This window comes from Gavialis gangeticus, unplaced genomic scaffold, assembly GCF_001723915.1.
Source record: "Gavialis gangeticus isolate Ggan-Ray unplaced genomic scaffold, GavGan_comp1, whole genome shotgun sequence".
Lineage (NCBI taxonomy): Eukaryota > Metazoa > Chordata > Crocodylia > Gavialidae > Gavialis > Gavialis gangeticus.
This window is the reverse complement of record NW_017729005.1, coordinates 3,078,414-3,101,186: the sequence shown is the minus strand read 5'-3', so window position 1 is coordinate 3,101,186 and position 22,773 is coordinate 3,078,414. Positions and strand designations below refer to the sequence as shown.

The following is a 22,773-nucleotide window of genomic DNA, read 5'->3' as shown; positions in this document are numbered from 1 at the left end:
CCCTGCATCCTGCCAGGGCATGTGGGAAACCCCCTCCCTAGGCTCCAAGCCCCCCTCCCCCCCCACAGTCCTCTCCACACACCTTCACAAATTCCCACACCCACCCCCCAACTGTACAAAGTACCTGCATAATTTTGCATAATTTGAGATTTTCTGCAAATGATTTTGAGTTTTTAGCTGTGTGATTAAAATTGTGATTAATTGTGACTTGTTTTTTTTAATTGTGCAACTAATTGCGATCAAATTTTTTAATTGCTTGACAGTCCTACCTGAAAGATTTTTTTTAACCCAGATCATAAAAACCCTACTTTGAGCTATTTCTATATAAATACATCTCCTTTGGAGGGAACTCCACACCTTTGTTTCATGCCATTAAGCACAGAAAAAAATCATGATTTGAGCAAATCTACTGGATGAATATTACTTCTGGTGAGGTAAATATATTGGGTTGGGTATAATCACCATTTATAAAGTAAGAGTCAAGAAACAAACTGGCACAGTTGATTATAGGCCTACTCCAAGACCAATTGTGTTTTTCTCTTAACTCCAGTAGACTTTGGAACAGGCCCTCTGAATCACAATCAGCGTTCCCGCTAAGCTGTGTGGTGTGCACGGTTGCACAGGCACGCTCATGTTGCACTGCCAGACGCGCCTGTGTGGCCGTGTATGCCACACAGCTTAGAGGGAGCGCTGATCACAATCCAAAATTCTCAAGGAAATCATATGGAAAAAGGGTAGTCAAAATGGAAATAGAACTGTATCATCAACTGAAAAGGCTGATGGCCCTTTTGATTTCATATCATTTCACATGTTTTCAGGAGGGAATTCTTTTGTTCATTTTAGACCGTTTAAAGCTAGAGAAAGGAGAGTTTATTTAGGGAACAAAAAGAACATTCCCCTTCCCCTTGTTTGCTGAAGCTTTCACTATTTTAGGAAGGCACTTGGAATGAACATTTTTCAAGAACTGGAATGTTCAGATATGAGTTTTCTCAGACTGGACCCAGAAATGATGAAATACTGGGGGAGACGGACTGTTCTTGTTGTGTTTCCAGCTGTGACAGAACTGCAGGAAATCTCACAAGAAAAACATAAATTGCAAGATGTGCAGTCCATTTGCAAATTCTACTGAGCCTCTAAACTTTGTCAAACTAAACCTAACTCTGAATCATTTGAGCTTTGGTCATCAGTTATTTTAAAAAATCCTCATATAAGTAGTAACTATTAGCTACCAAAGTATTCAAAATATATTATACGTTAAAATAACATCAACTTGATTGACTGGCATTTTTATAAAAAGGCCCTAATAATACAATACTTGTCTTTCAGCAAGAGCTGATATACTTCACCTTCAGCAGACAGGGCAGTGGTGAAAACACAGTGAATCTTAGTCTTCTGCTTCAAAGATGCAATGAAGTTCAACTCTGGGTGGCCACAGAGATACTCCTCTGCAGCCAGCTCTGTAAACGTGTACAACTAGTGAAAAAATTCATCAAGATTGCTGCCCAGTAAGTTGCTAAGTTAGAAGTGGAAGCCATGGGTGAACAATATACTTTTTCTTTTTATGTTTTCCTTTTTTTTTTTGTTTAGTGGGGGAAGGGATGGGAGGAGGAGGAAGGCAAGGGAGTGGTAAAAGGTAATGTATTGTTTACGTTCAAAATCTTGAAGAATTTGCTAGGCAAGATGCGCGTGTGGACACACCCACCCACCCACGTGAATAACAGGAATAATGCTGGTATATAGTATGCAAATTTCCCCTATAGTTTACCCCATGCACCTGCAACATTCCTGCTGTTGCAGCCTAGATCTGTCCTCAGCAGAGACAGCCAACTGTACCAAATTATTTTAAAAGTTTGAGATTTGTATTGTTGCTCATCAGGGTCCTTAGTGAGCCAAGTTAATTTTCAATTTTTATCTTAACCTTAGGTCTCCAGAGATGAAAGACTAGTTGCCTTAAGCTATTTCACCATCTAATCTTGTTGAACATGCTTTATATTGAAATTACTTCTTCATAGTTTGGCATAGATGCCAACCTTAAGTTAGAATACTGCACAATTCATTTCTGTTCCATTATTGACAGTACTGGCCTTTAGTGTATGTCTGTGGAAGAGAAAACAAATACGTACTATACACAAAGACTTCATCTTTTTATAATCACTTCTTTTTTAGTAGCCAATACAGGCATGAAACAGTTTAAACAAATGCAACCATTCTTGTTGTCTGTACCCCACTACTTTTTTTGGTCATTGCAGTATTTCAGTATTCATATTCATGAAAAATGTATAGTTTGTTCTCACATCTTTCTCATCAGCAAATAATTTAATTTGTTCCATGAGAACTAGTAATATAACAGTGGACCATTTTACACTGAACCGATGTCTTTGGTGAAGTGTATTCTGATAATCTAATATAATGCTGCTCACAATTTGTTTTGCTTTGCAAGTTATGTGCAATCCAGCAACACATTCATTTCCAGGCTTATCAGTTACAAGTTTGGTGTGATTATGTCAGAAAGGATTGATTTCATGTGGTTCACTGGCTTCCACAATAGCACTGATTTGCATTCCTAGAAAAGTTTTGTAGTTATTTCACATGAATAGGATATAATTGCCTCCAGGAGAAAAGGTTGCTGTGTCTTGAGTTAATTCCATCTGCTTTAGGAGAATAAGAATGTAAAGCTATAGAAACCAAATGTAATGGGTTGGGAAATAGAATCGGGCATCTATCTCTTCATTATCAATGCTTCTGAGCACCAAGATATAAATTCAGATTTAGGTGAGCTTATCTCTCATTCAAGGGCTGTTTTTATAAGAAAAGCGATTTTCTAAAAATGGCATTATTGTATCTCATTGACTTCAGAACAAATGTTGGGATTGGAGAAGGTAGTGGCTGGAGCACTGTACTCTCTCTAACTGGCTGATTCAACTTAGAGCGTGCCCAGACTGCTCTAATTCTAATTGTGACAGAGACTTAAGGAGCTATAACCAGCTCTCTGTCTGCCCCTATTCTTCTGCTCTCAGATGCTGAACACAGCAGAGAATCTGACTTAACAGCGCCCTCAGCTCTAGCTGGGTAAACACAGGGCTTGGGCATATTGCCCCATATTTGGTGCTTATGTGCTTCACTTAAGTCTCCCAGAAAACACCTGAAATACATTGAAGGATTTTACTTTAATGACAGCAGTGCGGATAGTAGTGTGTGTGATGTCAGAACACGGATTTCTTTACTTTTTGCCTATAATTTCTAGTTTGTAAAAGCAATGTTAACAAAGATGTAAGGAACCATTATTCTGGCAATACAGGGGAGCTGTAAAAGCTGCCTTTAACGAGAATAGACAAAATATAGAGAATTATTGATTAGAGAGTGTAATATAGATATCAAGTATTTGCTTGAGGAAATAAATCTGTACGTACTTACAAGTGAAATGTTGATTAATGATAGAGATAAGTAAGGTTTAAAAAGAACAGATCATGATAGAGGGATACAGTTACTAGTTTGGTAAGTGGTTATAGTGCCTGATCTAAATCTCTTTGAAATCAATGGAAGGCTTGCACAAAACTATACCAGGAGACAGCTCCTGCCAGGAAGAACTCACAGTATATAAGGCCTGTATTATGCAGATACTTGCCATGTACTTTACTCTGATGACTTGTCCCAATGAAAACTAAGGGACTAATAATGTACTTAAGTTAATTTAAACAGGATCCCACTATACCTATTTTCATAGTCAGATTTAGATACAGTCTTGTCTGACAATCTGCTTGAGGAGATGAAATGATGTTGTTTAGAGAGCAGATTTTAGTATGTGATTAAAAATTTGCCTCTGGTCTGAAGGCAAACAGGTAATTATAATTCATAATAAAGCTTGAACTACAGAGGTATTAAGCACAATTCTACAGGGATAGGTATTGGGGCCTCTACAACCTAATAATTAATTTTGGAGACTATTGAACGTTAATCAAATTAGTGGACAATAACAAATGATGAGAGATTGCAAACCATTGGAGGGTAAAAAGAGGATACAGAATGATCTAAAGAGTTGAAGGGTATGTGCAAATAACAATGGGGAAAGATTTAATTTAGATAAATGCAAAGTAATACCACTAGGTAACACTAATATCAAATAAATAAATGAGAGATTGTTTGTTAAGGAGCAATATCTTGGAAGAGGTCCTTAGATGATAACAGATGACAAATTAAAGACAAGGTCAAAATGTGATAGTATTGCAAATAAATGCACTTCCAGTTTGTAGAAAGATGAAGTAAGCAGCTACTGTCTCCATATATAGGACAGTAACCTCACAGATGTGGCCAAATTAAGGGCAGAATTGGAGTTTTGCACACACTATTCCATGTCTAGATATCTTTTAAGGGTGCCATGCATTGTTAGCACTGTTAGGTGTGCAGACATGATTCACAAGATAAAAAACAGATTTAAAAAAGGAATCTTAGTGATAAAAACATTCTGTCCAACTGTGGTCTTTCTTGAGTTCTATTATTTTTCTGTAGTAAAAAAAAAAACAAAAGCAAACTAAGAGCTGCGATTTTTTGATGCGTGTCTTGAGCTTATGAGGGGTGCCTTGAGCCTAAAAATGTTTAGAACCACTACAGTAAAAGGCAAAGAGTTATTTTATGTGTAAAGGACAACTAATGGCAACTGTTGATCCTCCTGGATCATGGTGTATGCACGAGGGCCACTCAGACCTTTGATGCATATATGCCTGGGCAACATTTTTTTTTGGAGGAGTGGAGGCTGCCCAGACCTGCCATCCTCCCTTTAGGCCACTGAGATAGAATCCAAAAACCAGACTGAGTCCTGATATTTGGGGCCTCCATGATTGTAGTTGCATAAATGTCTGGGAATTGAACCTAGGTCTCCTGGGTGGTAGACAAGGATTTGAACCACAGGGGACTCCAAAGGACAACTAACAATATATATTAAAAAATAAGCATTGAAAAGGGAAAATGAGGTTTTGACAGCAAGGGAGAAAAATAACACCCTAATAATAAGGTTGATTAGACAATGAAATGTTTACTGTCAGCATTTACTTAGAGACACCCCTACCTGGATTAGAAGCATTCAAAATTGGACATTTAACAGGTTTAGTGTAGAAGACAATATTGCATTAGTGCAGGGAGGTTGGTCTTGATAACTTAGGATACTTCTAATGATCTGTTATGTGGAGGACCGTAATCAGAATGTCTCTGTTTTTGTTTATAGTTGTAAAGCTCAAAGAAATTTGAACTCATTCTTTGCTGTTGTTATGGGTCTCAACACTGCATCTGTCAGCCGACTGTCTCAGACTTGGGAGGTAAGATATATCTCTGCATCCTTCAGATCTTGTCAAACCTCCATATTACACACAAAAAAAATTGGTGAGAACTTTTTAAAAAAATATTAACTTTCCATGATGAAATCAAATGGAAAGAGGAAGTCAGCATACGGGCTTTGGCATGATATGTAAAGTTCTACCACCTAAGAAGTTGAATGGATTTAAACTAAGCCTTGAAAAAAATTATAAATAAGTTTTAAAGAAGATCATAGGATTATAGGAAAGTAGGGCTAGGAGGGGACCTCTTGAGGTCATCTAGTCCAGACCCCTGCTTGAGGCACGATCATTCCTGAGACTAAACTATCCCAGCCAAGTGTTTGTCTAACCTGCTCCTGAAAACGTGCAAGAATGGAGATTCCATAATTTTTCTAGGTGGCCTATTCTAATGCTTGACCACCCTTGCAGTCAGAAAATTCCTCTTAATCTTCAACCCACATTTCCCCTAGTGAAGCTTGAGGGCATTGATCCTAGCCTGTTCCCTATGACCACAGAGAAAACTCATGTCCATCCTCTCTGTAGTCACACTTCAGGTATTTGAAGACTGTTATCAATCCTCCTCAGTCTTCTCTTCTCCATGGTAAAGAACCTTAATTCCTTTAGCCTTTTCTCATAAGTCTTACCTCCAAGGCTCCTGATCATTGTTGTTACTCTGTGCTGGACTCTTTCCAATCTGTCCATGTCCTTCTTGAAATGTGGGGCCCAACACTGGGCACAGTACTCCAGATGAGGCCTCACCTAGTGCCAAATAGAGTTAAAGAATCACTTCCTTTAATTTGCAAGTGGTACTCTTATTTATACAACCCAATATGCTTTTGGGTTTTTTTGTAACAAGAGCACATTGTTGGCTCATATTCAGCTTGTTCCACTGTATTCTCCAGATCCTTCTCTGCAGTACTGCAGCCTGGCTATTCATTCCACAGCCCTGTGTTTGTGTATGCAGTTATTCCATCCCAAGTGTATGCCTTTGCATTTGCCCTTGCTGAATCTCATCTGATTGATTAACAACTATTTATCCAATCTATCCAGGACTTTCTGGATCCTAGCCCTACCTTCCAGGGTGTCTGTAATTCCACCCAACTCGGTGTTGTCTGCAAATTTTCTACGCATGCACTCAATCCCATCATCCAAATCATTAATGCAGATGTTATGATACTGGACCCTACACAGACCCCTAAGAAACCTTACTTGATACCTCCTTCCAACTAGCCATTGATGGCTACTTATTAAGTCCAATGTTCTAACCAGTTATGTATCCACTGTATAGTACTTTCAACTAGTCTATATTTCCATAGGGAATGAGAATGTTGTAGGAGGCAGTGTCAAAGGCCTTGCTAAAGGCAAAATATATCATATCCATTGTTCTTCCCCATCCTCAGAGCATGTCACCTTATCAAAGAAGGAAATCAGGTTAGTCAGGTATTACTTCATCTTGATGAAAGAGATGAAGATAAAAGAGGTCTCCAAGATCAATGAGTCATCCTAGAATTTTAAAGGGTGTCAAAGCAGAACTGGTTAACAGGCCAGTTCTGCAATAAGGTGGAAAAGATTACTTTAAATTTAAAGAACGAATAATCTCCAAAGAAAATGTTGCGTATAAAAACATTTAAAATAAATTATAAAAAATTAAAAATGATAAAATAAAGGACATAGTTGTACATTCCACTAAATATATTCTTGTTCAGTTTTTCATTTTGAGCAAGAGGTTAGAAAAAGGGGCATGAATAACTTATTTACAGAAGAGGAGAGAGATTAACTGTTAATAGTTTCCCCAGGGAAGAGATATCAAGAGTAGGGTCTCACTGCTGTTTGTGTTTATACCTCTGCTTTTGTATCCAAATAAATTACAGGGTGGTGATACCTGCAAAATTTGCTGATGATCCTCAATTCAGGAAAGTGATAACTATTTTTTTTAATTAAAAATGTGGGGAAAACAGTAAAAAAAAAAAAAAAAACCCCACCCACACAGGTAGGCAGTATTGCAAAAAAAAAAAATTATAATAGAAACCACGTACAGTGGGTTCTAGTATAAAAGATAACCTCAAATCAAAACAGCAGAATCTGTAGGCTTCATAAACTTTTGAAAGGGGCTCAGCAATATTAAAAGCAAAATCATCTCCATGCATACAAAGTTTTACGAAAGGAAAAATTAAAAGTAAATATCAATGAGTCCAAACGCTGAACGTAACAGCCTTTAAATCAGTTGATGGACCAAAACATTTAGAGAAATTTGGAAATCTCAGGGTAATTGTAGTGAAAGTCATAGAATTATAGAAAACGGGGGTTGGAAGGGACCTCAGAAGGTCATGTAGGCTACATGTATCCACATCCTTTCTGTAGTGGGGTGCCCAATCTAGACACAGAACTCCAGATTTGGCATTACCAGTGCTGAATAATGGGGGGAGAATCACTTCCCTTGATCTGCTGGCAAAACTCCTACTAATGAAGCCCAATATACCTTTAGCCTTCTTGGTAACAAGGGCACACTGTTGGCTCATATTCAGCGTATTGTCCACTGTAACCCTCAGTTCCTTTTCTGCAGAGCTGCTGCTTAGCCAGTCAGTCCCCAGCCTGTAGTGGTGCATGGGATTGTTCCGTCCTAAGTTCAGGATGTTTCACTTCTCTTTATTGAACCGCATGAGATTACTCTTGGTCCAATCCTCAAATCTGTGAAGGTCTCACTGAATCCTAGCCCTATCCTCCAGTGTATCCACTACTTCTCCCACCTTAGTGTCATCTGCAAACTTGCTGAGGATGCATTCTATCCCATCTTCCAAGTCATTGATGAAAATATTAAACAAACCTGGCCCCAGGACTGACCCCTGGGGCACTCCACTTGATACTGGCTGCCAACTAGACATTAAGCTGTTGACTACTACCCTCTAAGCCCAATGATCCAGGCATTTTTCTATGCACCTTACAGTCCATTCATCCAACCTGTACTTCCTTAGCTTGCTTCTGAGAATGTTGGGGGAGACTGAATGTTGAGCATCCCTCAGGTTTCCTGAGGGTTGCAGGGTGGGGAGCCTGAGGCCGGGCGTTGTGCAGGGCCTGGTTTCTGCATTCAAAGCACACACACAAAATGATTTTGAAAGCAAATGTATTGCTGGACTGTATTCTGGGAAGCAGCACATTTTCCCTGGAAGATACTGGGGACAGAGGCAAGCGCTGGATTGTCATTGAAGCAGGGTCAAATGGCTGGTATAACTACAGATACCAGGCTGATGTGCGCCACAGTTACCAGATTGTGTATTGGAATGGTATTCCAGACAAACAGATTATTGTCATGATGTATGACAACATCGTAGAAAATGATGAAAATCCAACCAAAGGCATTTTGTCACCAATATGCCCAGTGGCACATATGTGTACAAGGGAGTGCTAAAGGACTACACAAAAGAGGATGTTACTCCAAAAAAATGTCTTTGCTGTTCTGAGACGTTAAAGTCAACCCTACTACATAATTTGCTATTTTACCCTTACTACTTAGAGCAGTGGTGCTCAGCCTTCCAGCCCCATGGTCTGGATGAGTGGCATGGGGCCAGTCTGTGGGCCAGATCCCATCCATGCACAGGGTCAGTCCACAGGTGCCATCTTGTACACCAGCTAGATTCTGTATATCAGCTCTGGATGCAGAATGCCCCATGCACTCATCCCACTGCACACCAGTGCAGTCTAGTGTGCCAGGCTGCGTCATCTGACCCACAGGACGAATTTGGCAGCAGGAGATCAGCAAGTTGGCAGCAGGAGATCAGCAATTTGGCAGCAAGAGATCAGCAATTAATGCTGCCACCACTTCTCCCACTAAATCTCTGGCCTCAGGGGAAACCTGTGTGTCCAGTTACAGAGCTCTGTGGGCCAGAGTTTGAGCACCACTGACTTGACATCAAGATACTTTTGCCTACCCATCTGTCTGCCTTCATCCTACTCTCTGGGGACTACTATAAGGTGTGGAGCAGGAGTAACACTGAAACAAAGGTGTACTGGCAGCCTACTTTTGAGCCCTTTCTTAAACAAATATGTGGCATTCTGCTGCTTTGGCAATGCTTTGTGCACCTCCTGCACCTATGGTGAACTTCAGCTTCTAAGAACAATATGTGAGTTACCAGAGCAAGAACAGTACTTGTACATAGATTAGAAATGGATAAGATGTTTTCATTAAAACTGCCTCTGTATCCTATAAAATGAGTATATGTACCTTCATTTTCCTTTGGAAAGTATATGTAGCCACAGCTATTTTCATAGAATCATAGAATCAATGAGTTGGAAGGGACCTAGACAGATCATTGAGTCCAACACACTGCCATGGGCAGGAATGAGCACTGGGAGTGGGAGGGGTCATAAGACCCCAGCCAGGTGCCTGTCCAGTCTTCTCCCAAAAATTTCCAGGAAAGGCGAGAGCACTACCCCGCTGGGAAGCCTATTCCAGGCTCTGGCCACCCTTACTGTGAAGTAGTTCTTCCTAATACCCAACCCAAACCTATCCTCCCTCAGCTTGTGGCCATTGTTCCTAGTGACTGCATGTAACTTTATAATTTGTAAAATTTTACTGAAGAGGAGTATTTCAAAACCTCAGAGCATATAAGCATTGATAATTTGGCTGCTAGGAAACAGCAATATTTATAAATTAATCATAATTAATTACACATGCACATTTAGAAACCTAAGTTCAAGCAACCTGTAAAAAAAATCAAGCTATGCTAAATATGTGCTTGCATTTTGAAATAGGTAGCTGTATTCCCAGTCAGCCTTTACTACTTTGGGGCCCTGTATTCAGTGAGTTACATCAGTGCCTACATTTCCATGCATTAAAACATAAAAATGAAGGAGGTTTTGTGTGTTTTAATTATACAGTGCTAGTACAATAACAAATAGTGTGTAATGCTGGAAAACTAGTAGTCTCAATTATTTTGATTCTCCTCTTTCTTACACCCGGTTAAAGGAGTAACACCACTGGAATTATTAAAATGTTCCCAGTATAAGTAAAAAGAGAAGCAGAAGCAGGGTCTTTTATTTGTATGATTGGGTTGTAAGTTCACATCTTAGGAAAAGAGTGATTATTTGAAATTATTCAAATTGCATCTGAAATCTTGACAATCTAAATTGTCAGCCTGTCGTGTTATTTTTGTGTGAACAAATGTATTGAGATAAATGGAGCAGACATGAAAGTTAGTAAAGAAAATGAAAACAGATGTTAGGAAGCAATTTTCATAAAAGAATCATGAATGAGTGGAATCTCAGAAGGCAAGACTTCTGAATCTAATGCACTGGTATCACTCTAAACTTTATTCATAATTAGGGATTTTGGTATTGAGAAAAGAATGATAAGTGACTGAAAACGTGGCCTGTTAATATTTTTTATTAGATACTTCAGATGTGATGATCTCAGGAAAAAAGATCTACATTTTTATGCATATTTCCTTTCTTTGGTCTCATTTTCTTTTCCCACGGCAGAAAATCCCTGGGAAGTTTAAGAAACTCTTCACCGAACTTGAAAGTTTGACAGTAAGTACAGTGGTAGTGCCAGAAAATATTACGTAACTAGGTATGAACCCTCTTTCTTCTTTTCTTATTACCAGCAGCCTTACCTGGGGTTCTGGGCAGCAGTGGCACTGAGCTGATTGCTCAGAACCTGGCCAGCAGCCAGAGCGTGGCTTTGGCCAGCCAGGCCCTGGTTTCTGGCAGCATATGCTGCTGCCATGTGTGCTGCACAGCTTTTTTTAGCAGAGGGGTTTTTTTGACACCACACTTGGGCATGGCCCTTGGTTGTTTACAGAAGTTGCTTTTTTCACCATTTAGAGTGTTTTATTGCTGTGACTTAACAGAAGTGCGTAGCTTTACAACACCTTAAAAATGGGTACAAACCTTTATAGTAACCTTCCTTAAATGAGATATTAAATTTGAAGGACTGTATTTTACAACACTTCAGCAACATACAGCGCTTTAAATAACTTCTGTACACTGGAGCGTGCCCAGAGCTGCTTCTCTGTGGAGCAAGCACTCCCTGCTCCCTAGCCTGGAAAGTGCAGGGAGGCTCAGAGATCACATCTTCCACCCCCTGCACCACCCAAACACTGCATTTCTGTCATGTTTAAGAATACTTTAACTTTATAATGCTATAAAAAGTGCTCTATATTACAGCGCTGTAAAATGTGCACAGAGCACTTCTATACACACCCTTATACAGTAATTACCATAAAGATTGAAATGTGCACAGAATATTTGTTTATAGCATAAATTAAAAGGAGTTTTAGAATCACTTACATTGCATGGAATGCTAAACCACCTTCTCCTATTTTGTCTTGAAATATGTAGGGTATATTGTACTGCTTGAAGGGTTGATTTTTCATCAATAGTATATTTTTAAGTGTTTTGCTAGAAATTAAGCTGAAGAGATTCTGCTTGTATTAGTGATGTGAGGAAATTACAAAGCAGTCAAAAGGTGAATTTCTCATGCAGTTGTTTCCTGTTTTGGAGCTATTTCATCTACAGGAACATAATCATTTCTGTTTCCTTCATTGTTTACATTTCTTGTTCAGTTTAGTAAGTCACCCCTTCTAGTAAAACTTTATCTATATCATTTCCCAAAGAAACCTGTTATATCTAAATCATTTTCTAATCGTAAGCCTCTAATGGATTTAGACTTACTCTTTTTATAGCCTATTGATTTTTCTTTCTATTATCAAAATGGTTTTGTAGGACCCTTCTCTGAATCACAAAGCCTACAGAGATGCATTCAAGAAAATGAAGTCTCCGAAAATTCCTTTCATGCCCTTACTCCTGAAAGGTAATGTTAAAGCTTGTCTGTCTTCCTTTGCCATGTAATTCCATCTATAAAAATACCTAATGTTAGTTCTAATAAGTGTAAGATTATTTTTCCGTATGATAAATATGCTTTAACTGCAATGACATGTTAGAGATATGGTAGCACTTTTTTCAGATAGTAAGCGGCTGCCTATTAAAACTAGGTAAAAACAACATTTTCCCCATTGCTTTCAAACTTTAGAGCCATCCCAGTCCCTTTATACATGATGCAGTGCTTGCCTTCTTCCCCACGCTGAGTTCTAAGTTGATCCCCTTTAGCCTGGAAGAGAGAATTTTTTTTATGTCTTGAATGATAGCATTTGGATGTGGTACATGCAAATAACAATTGGGTACCAAAGTGTGAGTGTATAGCCAGAGCAAAGATTATTATTGACATTGATACAATATCATTACATTGAATGTACCACAGTAGAATTTATATAAAAAAATCTATCCTTTTTGCCTACCAAAAAAATACATGGTGCTTATGAACACAGAGGACTTTCAGCTTGCTCCTCACAGGTCTGAGAAAGATAATGAACAACTGGTTCAACACAGTGAGTAAGGTGGCTAATTAAGTGGCAGGTACTTCAAGTATCCCATTATCTTGGATTCATTAATTATTAATCATCCTCACTTTGATCATGACAAATTCATTTAATATTCCTGTATTCCAGAAGCGTCCTCTTTAGTCTGTTCATTATATCCTGGTTACAGCTGAATACATTTAAAATGTTTTCAAGGGATGATTCTTTAAATAAACTGAGGATGTCTGAGAGTTTCATAGTTGGTAGGGTCAGAAGGGACCTGAGCAGGTCATCAAGGCTCCCAGTCTTCAAAGAGATTTTTGTGTATTGAGGTGAATTATAGTTGCTATGATTAAAGATCAAGACCTTACAGTGGAGTATGCCCTTGAATACTACCTGTCCCACCTGACAGAGAGGACAAACACAAACAAGCAGTCGGATTCAGTGAACTCTGTGCATGTTCTCTGCCGATCATTTCTGCACACTGATGTTGCATCAGTACATGAGTACATCCCCTGGTATATGTTCATTTAAAGGCGACATAGGATCTGATCCCTGATCCCAACAGCTGCACTTTTTCCATGCCACATGGACATGGCAGGAGGCGTGATTTGGGGATCAGTTCTCAGTGGCACCATTACAACTTGTCAGTGCAGGGGTAGGGCTGGGATTATGATCCTGGCAAAATAAAAGCCAAGTGCCCACAACCCAGTGTGATCCTGGGCTGTTCCAGGGCCAACAATCAACTGATTGAGACCCCAGGACATCAGTTTGAGACCCCAGGTTGCCTTGGGTCTAGGTCCAACAATCAGCTGATTGTCAGCTCCAGCCTTAAGACCACACTGGGACCTGACTGTAACAGGGGCTGTATCAGCTGAGTGTCGGCACTTACTTTGAGGCAGCGCCAGACATTCTACACATACAGTTTAAGGTGCTATGCAAACCAATCTTTAAAAAATTCTGCATGCTGTGTGGGACATTTATGGCTTGTTTACCATTTTATGGTACCTTAAATTAGATGCATGTGTAGCACCCTTGTCATTTATGCTGGGATTAGAATGCTAATTATGACATAAATGTAATATAGAGGCCCTAAGTTTGCATGCCAGGGCAAGATTGTATATAAGAACTAGCACACAAGTATTATGATCTTACGTCTCTCAAATATGTATGGGAAACAAGAAACTCTTTACAAAATGTTACTATAATCCCCTTTAATACAGAATGTAATTTGTCAAGGTTGATAGCCCCAAGTGAACCCATAATACCTTTTAGTCTGTTTCCTTTGACTGTCCATATAAATATGTGTGTTCAGTATTACATTACAGTATAAATAAAATGTTTGTTGATAGCTTAAAAACCATTAGCAACCCTACAATAGCAAAATCATGTATTCAAGCAAAGGAAGAACAAAAGATGATTTGGAGAGGAAACAGATTTAAGTTTGAATAGGTGGACAGGCAGTAAGGAGCTTTTTTTTCTAATTATGAAGACTACACTGATGATGTCCTTTTAAAGTTAATTGAATTTAAACACAAAGACTTGTTACTACACAGATACAGCTTTTGAAAATCAGACTGATTTTTCAAATACTTAATAAAAGTGTTTCACCCTCACAGCACAACATGGATGCAATTTTCTGCTCTGCTGCATTTATCTGGACTTTTTGGTAGCAAAGCATATTTCTGTTCCCCCCGCTCCCCCTTGAAAATAATCACTGCAGTCTTTAAAGAAAGAGCATAGAATGGAACTGTCCTGGTTTTTCTAGTTTCAGGAAGAAGCTTTTCTTCATTAGCATTGGCAAAAGTTCATCTGCGCTGCATCATTATAAAATTTTGTTGTTGTTTGTTTCCCTGAATACATATTGCCATTAAGGAGAAGTTCTGCCTGGTGCTTATATATAGGTTTATAGTGGGAGCAAGAAGAAAGGAAACAGAAGGGCACATCCTTGGGGCTTTCTTTTTTTTTGGCTGTGAGATCCAGTCATAATTGCAGTCCTTGCGCAGAGGAACTGTACCCTATGGGAGCACAGCATAAAGCAGGCAAGGAGGAGCTGTGGGCCATGCCTTGCTTACCACCTTCTGAGCTGGCCTTGGAACTGGGCCAGGGGATAAGTCTATATCTGTACAAAGATACAGAAGCAGACATGCTTGTCTTATTTGCTGAGGAATTCAGGCTGGCATACTGCTTGCCTGAAGCAGTTATATCCTACTGCTCCCCTAAGAATGGGGAAGCTCTACCCTAGCATATGGTTCTGCCTAATGAATTCTAGTTGAGGGTTTCCACCAGCATATTAAGCTATTAGCATTTCCGTCATAAGTAACTGTAAAATCCCCTCCAGGCACACAATGAATCTGTAATACAAAAGAAGGTGAATAAGTTCTGATGTTATGGTACCGGATGAGAGAAAACAAAAGAAGTTCATTATTTCAGCTTGAAATCTTTTTCAGTCCTGAACTCTGATTGCATTGAGACTGATGCTGTCCTGTACCTATGCTGGCAGAGGGGACCAAACAGTTAGAACATGGGTTGCTTGGATACCACAGTGATGAGCAAGGCACAAGTGCTTAGATGGGCAGGCAGAGTGGTATGTTGTCATTGTAAATGTGATTTCATAGCAAACCACTGAGCAATAGATATTTCCCAATGACTTGGTGTCATTTGTCAGTTGGAAAACATGGCTTATAGTCTCCTGATTCCATTCGTGGCAACACATCATTTTACCATAGTTGTGTCACAAAAGCATCTTGCTATTGCAAGCACCAATATATATGTTTCTTAGGTACCTTTCTATGATCCAAGTAGTAGTTCTATTATATAAGCTTGCAAAGGTTAGAGTCTGCACATGTACTTCAGCAAAGGGGAGTAAATAGCTTTAAATCAAGGTTTCATTGTAAATGCCACTTAGAAACAGTTTTGCCTCTTTTCTTCCTTGATACACTGCTTTCAGTTTGCGTACTAGTGCCAAATATCGCCCTTTTGTCCATTCCTCATATTATCATTATCCTCACATTGTGCCCTAGAAATAGACGGGGAAAAAACTTGGTGCCAAGAATCTGCAGAGATAAATCTTGGTGCCTCTGCCAAGGTGAGGTTTTGAACTCAGCAGATTTTTTTTTGTCTCTTCTCCCTCTGGACCTAGAGTCCAGCCAACAGAGCTCTATACTCATGGATCTCAAGCCACAGCCCTGGTTCCTACCACTGACTCCACTAGCAGCAGTAAATCCATAATGTTCACAGTGCATGAAACTTGCACATACACAACTACTATGCTCCCCTCCCTAGCAAACTGTACATTTGAATGTACAGTCCTCTGGTATGTTTGATAGAAAGAAAGTCATATGGAAATCACAGAAATTAGGTTTAGTGAGAAACAAATTTACATTCCATACTTGAAATTCCTCTTGATCAAATGTATCAACAATGTTGTTATATAGAATAAATGTTCTGTTTCTCATGAAAACAGCTGGTGCTAGTGTTCTGTTTCCTTTCAGTAAAACAAAAAAAATAATGATAGTTTCACATGCTTACAGGACAGTTTTGTTCCATTTTTATTTTATTATTGTTTTGTCAACACTTTATTTTTTATATCTAAAAAACTGAACAAGTCCACAAAAATAGCAAATAACTATATATTTTTTCATTTTTAGATGTAACATTCATCCATGAAGGAAATAAAACTTTTCTGGATAACCTTGTTAATTTTGAAAAGCTGGTAAGTAAATTTGCCTTTCCTATTTTATGAGGAAATCCGTGCTTCCTTGTCTCCTGTGAAGCATGAAGCTGTGGTAACCAAGAACAGACCCCCCTCACCCTCCCACCCCATTCAGCATTTTACAAGAGCTCAATTAGAGAGAGAGGGATTACAAACTATGTTTGTCCTCAGCTAAATTCTCACATTGTTATTGCCTCCTGTCTCAACTCAGTCTTCTCTTCTTTTCTTGAAGCAGCCAAGAGCAGGTAAATCCAGTTTAATGGTCACCACTACTATGCTAATTCCAGATATTTCAAATTAAAATAGAGTTTAGAATGTATGATCTAGGCTAAAAGATAAGAGTTTCTAGGTAGACCTGACATTAGCTAATTCTGTTAAAGGAATTAGCTTAAGCTGGCTTTGCTGGTATAAGCTATATCTATTCTAGGAGGGTTGGCCAGCAGAGCTATACCAGCAAACCTGTAGTAGTATAGGCTTAGTCTACATAATAGCCCTGCTGTTTCACTATTGGTGTGGACACAGCAGAAGGAACCTTTTCTACCACCAGAGTCACACTTGTGCCCTGAAGGGCAGATGCCCTTCCAGCAAAAAATAGCCTTTTGTCAGCATAACTGTGTCCCCAACAGGCATCTTTCTGGAAGATCTGCACAGATGTGATGTTTTGATTGTTTTCACACCTTTAGCCAACATGGCTCTGCCAGCAGGGCTTTGTTATGTAGATAAGGCTATTATGTGATTAAGCATGATAAAAAAAAAAAAAAACCCTTACATATTGGAAAGTCATCTCTATTAGTAAGACATCAGACTTTTTCTTATTTCCAGTGTGCATGATGTTTGTTGAAAAGTGATAAAAGATCTTGCTACCTGATTTAGTCTTTTCCTTGATGTGGTAATGACTGTTTAACCTGTTCACTACATATTTTTGTATAAAGCAGTAGAACAATTCATTTTTCTCCTTTTGAATCCAAAGTTAGAGCTTGTAAACAGATACAGGTGTAATTCTTTCTTCCTGATTACTGCCTTATAGAGACACTCCTGTTCCAAAATAATAGTATCCACATATGGCATTTTCCAAGAACCACCTATTACACTTTAAATTCATATCCTATCTTAATTCACATTAACTTTCAAGTGTAGACAAGCCCTAACTTTGACTTTATAACCTCCATGATCGCCTTTTAAAGTTCTCTATTAGATTCTTCTACTTGTTCTTGTTGCTGCTTTTATGCCGATTTGCATTTAATAAAGGGTTTTCTTATCCCAAGTCCATTAACAGTTTGACCTTTACACGTTTGCGTAAAACTCATTAGCATGTTCTTCTTTATTGCCTCTTGGAAGTATTTCTCATTAACATGTAAATTGAACTAGCCTTGGATGTACTTTTAATTGTTATTAAAGATCGTTCCAAGTCTGTATATTAATTTTACTGAATACTGACCAGTCTTAACTAGGCCTTTCAGTTTTTGTAATTGGAGGAAGGCCTTGTCTATACTGGGCATGTTTTATAAAAGCTCCTAGTGCTGCTTCACCAATAAAGTTTCACCAGTGGGGTCTCTACCACCAGTGGAGATGTGCTACTATTTGTAGCTGACAGGGAGAAACTAGTATTTGCAGTATTTTATCCAGTATTTCATCCAGACCTGCTTTGAGAAAAATGAAACGGTGTCATTGAAACTTTAGTGGTTGCCCAGAGTCCTGTACACTTGACTAGTCCCACCTAAAGTACAGAGTAGGAAATTGTTGTAAAAGTGCAGTGCAGACCTAGCCAATGTAAGGGGAGTATGGTGTATATGGATGTGGAAGCATTTGATCTGTGGACGTGTCATGGAGTGGGGCCTAGAAGCAGCCGTGATCTCTCTAGCGCCCCCTACCATGCCAAGTAGACAATCCAGCACCCTCTTTCTCGCCCGCCACGTCTTGTTGTCATGTAATTTTATAAGGGAGGCTGCCTCTTGTCCCCTTGGCCACGGTACTATGTTTGTCCTGGCCTCTGCTCTGTAGGGAGTGACCTGGTGCACCTCCCCCCCGCCCAGCCTTAAGGGCTACATGTGCCTCCAACCTCCCCTTTAGCACACCCCAAGCCTCGCAGATCTTCCGGACGTTATCCCGCCAATCTACTTTCCCTAAAGGCCTTCTCAAAAGGCCTCTGCCTGAATGCGCCCTCTCCTGGGGCTTCCCTCTTACAGACAGTGCCCTACCAGGGCATGCCTCCCGTATGCCTTGCGCTTCCCGCGGCCACTCGCGCACTTGGGCCGGTGCCTAGCGCTTCCCGTGGTTGGGGCTCAGGTGGCTGTAGCCGTGCCTGGCCCCCTGACCCACCGTCTGGGTCTTACACCCTGCTCGGTCTTCTCCTGCTATCACTCCCACAGGGCTGAGGTCAACACACCCCTAATGCAGCACCGCCCTGGCGCCAAACAGCTGCGCCCTCCCTGGCAATGCTCACTGTGCCCTCACAGGGCACCAGGAACCCCCACGCTACTGGGGAGCTCCCCTGAGGCCTCCTCCAACCCCTACAGCCTCACCCGGTCCTCCGGTCTAACAATAACAAATCAGGGAACATAAAGCCATGAGCCAACTGGCTATAACTCAGAATAAACCCCCTAGCTAGAACATAAATGCTGTGCTACCATGGCTCACCTTCCAAACCTCCCTGTCAGGGTTCTCTCTCCCCATACCTTGCTGCAGGCAGTCAGGCAGCTCTACTCTACAGCAGAGCTGCTGCTCCTTAGGCTGCCAGAGGGGGACTGACCCCCTAGGCTTCAGCCTGGGCTGTTTATAAAGGCCCGGACCTGCCCCCTTCTGGTCACCTGACCAGTGCGGTTGCCCCAGCAACCGGCACCTGAGCTGCCCTGAAGATTGGCAGCTACCCTTATTCCTTCACAGACACAGGGCACCTGAGTGCCCCTGTGACAACATGAAACCAGAAAAAAATCTGGCGAACATCTCACTGACCACTTCTGTTATGTTCCTCTTTATTCTGTAAACTTACTTCACTCTTGCAGAATAAATAAGATGCTCATTGACTTTAATTGTTGCAGAATTAGGCTACTAATCCTCATCTTTAAATAGTTTGTGCAAACTAGAGTGAAACTGCTGTTGCAAAAAGCATGAGTCCCAAATGCTTAATTTGCAGAAATTTATGCTGTATGAAACATCTTTGCTATGGAATTCAGATGTTCATTAGGTCCAGTTTTAAATAAGTTTTGGAGGTTTTTGTTATGAAAAAAAATCACTAAGAGAAGAAAAGCTTTGTGCTGTTATGTCAGGTGCGAGTTTAATGGCATCACAGACCAGATGTATGAAAAGCTAGGTGGATTGCTCTTTATATTTAATGTTATATCTTTTAGGATCTAGATGACAGCTTTACAGATTAATCTATGTCCATCATTATTGCCTTAATGTGAGAATGGTAAAATGGGAATAAATGGATGAAAATCTTACATAAATTTTACTGTTGTATCTTAAATTAACTTCACGTTATTTTTATTGAAGTAATTGGTAAAAAGATAGGTTCTTACAGTATTTCGCTTCAGCAACCATGACCTATATTTGTATGTCTCCTTTAGCAGTGGTAGCTGACACATGTCTACTGCTACTTTAAGGTCCCATTCTTTCCCATTGGGTCCTAATAGTAAGAATTACACATGTAAGGAAGGCCTTTCTGGACTGTGCCCCCAAATTTGCTCCTGAGTATACTCATGAATTGGATTGGGAAAAACTACAGAACTAGTACTAATAATCATCTGTTAAGAATGTTTGCCACTTCTAAGAACTAGTTGAGTGTGAATCATTTATGTCCTCCATATCCATCACAATAATGTTATGCAAACACCTGTTAAATGGTTAGCAAATAGCAGTTTTTGTAGAGCAATTAACAGGTGTTCAGTATTATAGTTGAGTCAGGCAGAGCCAGAGAAGAACAATGTGAAAGCCACAAAAGAGAGGAGAATTGTGATTATGTTCTACTTCATCAAAATGGAACATAAAGTGGAACAAAGAAATCAAGCGAGCTTCCTGTTGGTAACAGGAAGAGTGATATTATATCACTGATCTGTTAAAAGAACACATAAGCATATGCCATTCTCATGAAAATATATTTTCTGAAGGAACATTTTAATCACTCTTAATGTGGTTTTGAAAAGATGAATATGCTACATTATTCTAGTCTTAAACTTACCCTTCTCTAAGCAACTAATCTTTTCCTTTTGGTTTTTGAGGGAGGTGAGAGAACAGAATGTACTGTTTCCATAAGCTGCATATTACTGTTAATTGCAGGCTGGTTATTTAAATTATGCATATTCAGAGAAGAGCTGCTGGCCCAATTCAGTATGTTCTTCCTTTGGGTTCTAAGTGCGATCAAATACAAGAAAAAACTGCATTAAAAGCTCTCTGGGACAGATTCACCACTGGTGAAAATAAGCATAGGTTCATTGACTCACATGGAACTATCTCAATTCAATATACTATGTGTGAATCTTCTGCTGAATGTGAAGCCAACTTTAAAAGGTTTTTTGTGGCTTTAATTTGAGCTCTGTAGCCTACATAAACCTCAGAAAATTAGCACCCATTCAAATTAAAACTTTATAGTGTCATCAACAACCTGGAAGATGGGATGAAATGCACCCTCCGCAAGTTTGCAGATGACACCAAGCTGGGCAGAGTAGTAGATACACTGGAGAGTAGGACTAGAATTCAGAGACACCTCAGCAAATTGGAGGATTGGATTAAAAGAAATCGCATGAGGCTGAATAAGGAGAAGTGCAAAGTCCTGCACTTAAAACAGAATAATCTCATGCACCGGTACAGGTTGGGGACCGACTGGCTAAGCAGCAGGTCTGCAGAAAAATGACCTGGGGATTGCAGTAGACAATAAGCTGAATATGAGCTAACAGGGTGCCCTTGTGAAGAAAGCAAACATCATACTGGGCTGCATTAATAGGAGAACTGCCAGCAGATCAAGGAAAGTAATTATTCCCTTCTGCTTGGCAACATCTGGAATCTGTGTCTAGTTTTGGGGCCCAACTCTATAGAAAGGATGTAGACAAATTGGAGAGAGTCTAGCAGTGGGCAACAAAAATGGTTAGCGGCTGGGACACATGACATATGAGGAGAGGCTGGGGGAACTGGGCTTATTTAGTCTGGAGAAGAGAAGACTGAGGGGATTTAACAACAGCCTTCAACTACCTGAAGGGGCTTCCAGAGACGATGGAGCTAGACTTCTCAGTGGTGGCAGATGGCAGAACGAGGAGCAGTGGTCTCAAGTTGCAGCAAGGGAAGTTTAGGTTAGATATTAGGAAAAACTTTCTCACTAGGAGGGTAGTAAGGCACTGGAACAGGTTACCCAGGGTGATTGTAGAATCTCTGTCCTTGGAGGTTTTGAAGACCTTGGCTGGGATGACATAGTTGGAGAGGGTCCTGCTTTGAGGAGGCGGATAGGCCTAGATGAACTCCTGCAGTCCCTTCCAACTCTCATTTTCTATGATTCGATGATAGACTCAGTTTGTGAAATGCTTTTAAAGCATTACATTATATTTAAGGTTGTAAGGCAAATTAATGCTACATATACACTCAGGGGAAGATTCTCAGCTGGTATGACCTGGCAAAGCTACATTGACTTCTATGGAGCTATGTCAGTTTACGTGTGATGAGCATTTAACTCAGACTTTCTTAGAATTTTTTAGGACAACACCACAAGACAGATGCAGTTTGTTTTTATTTTTTAATTAAATCTTAACTGTATCTCTTATTAAAACCCACAAAACTTCATTTGCTATTGATAATGTATTTTAAGCCCCCACCTTGCTGTACCAGTTTGAATATAAACACCTGCTGGGAGGCACATAAACCTGCATAATACTGATTTGGCTTGGTAGAACTCATAACCTTGAATGCAGCCATCTACATTTTATTCATCTATGAAATATCTAGAGAATGAGTCCAAGTTAAGAGATATTTCTAGCTTTAGCATCAAATTGAAATGAAGTCTGAAGGCAAATACCTTGCAAGTCTTAAGGAACTACAGTAAGCATTTATTAATACCTTTGCTAGGATCAAGAGTCAAGTTTTCAGTGGCCTCCTGAACATATACTTCATTTTTTTTCACCGATTCTTTATTTTTTTAAGTTTCAATTCTTTTTCTCCCTAGTAGGGAATGGCAGTAGGATGAAAAAATAAATTAAAATCTAAACCACATGAGACACATAATCAACTGTAATGTGGGGCCCTTGCAGGACGCGTTGGGAAATTTGGTCATCACACCAGATGACAAAGCTAACATGTTTAATGATTTCTTTGCCTCCATCTTCCTAAGTAGGGACCTGAATAGCCACCTCCCTGCTGGGCCCCCCTTGGGCCCTGGGGGAGTCACACCTGGGCCAAGGGTTAGCGAGGAACTAGTTAG

General features: G+C 39.9%; 1 protein-coding gene across 1 annotated transcript in view; it reads left to right on the top strand.

Annotated features, from left to right (window-relative positions):
• RAPGEF5 (Rap guanine nucleotide exchange factor 5) overlaps window positions 1–22,773 on the top strand; it is a 267,967-nt gene that overhangs the window by 234,509 nt on the left and 10,685 nt on the right. The window contains exons 21-25 of the mRNA XM_019508540.1: window positions 1,327–1,505; window positions 5,219–5,309; window positions 10,782–10,832; window positions 12,027–12,114; window positions 16,309–16,373. Of these exons, the coding sequence (XP_019364085.1) occupies window positions 1,327–1,505; window positions 5,219–5,309; window positions 10,782–10,832; window positions 12,027–12,114; window positions 16,309–16,373 (474 nt within the window). The remainder of the gene's footprint in view (window positions 1–1,326; window positions 1,506–5,218; window positions 5,310–10,781; window positions 10,833–12,026; window positions 12,115–16,308; window positions 16,374–22,773) is intronic.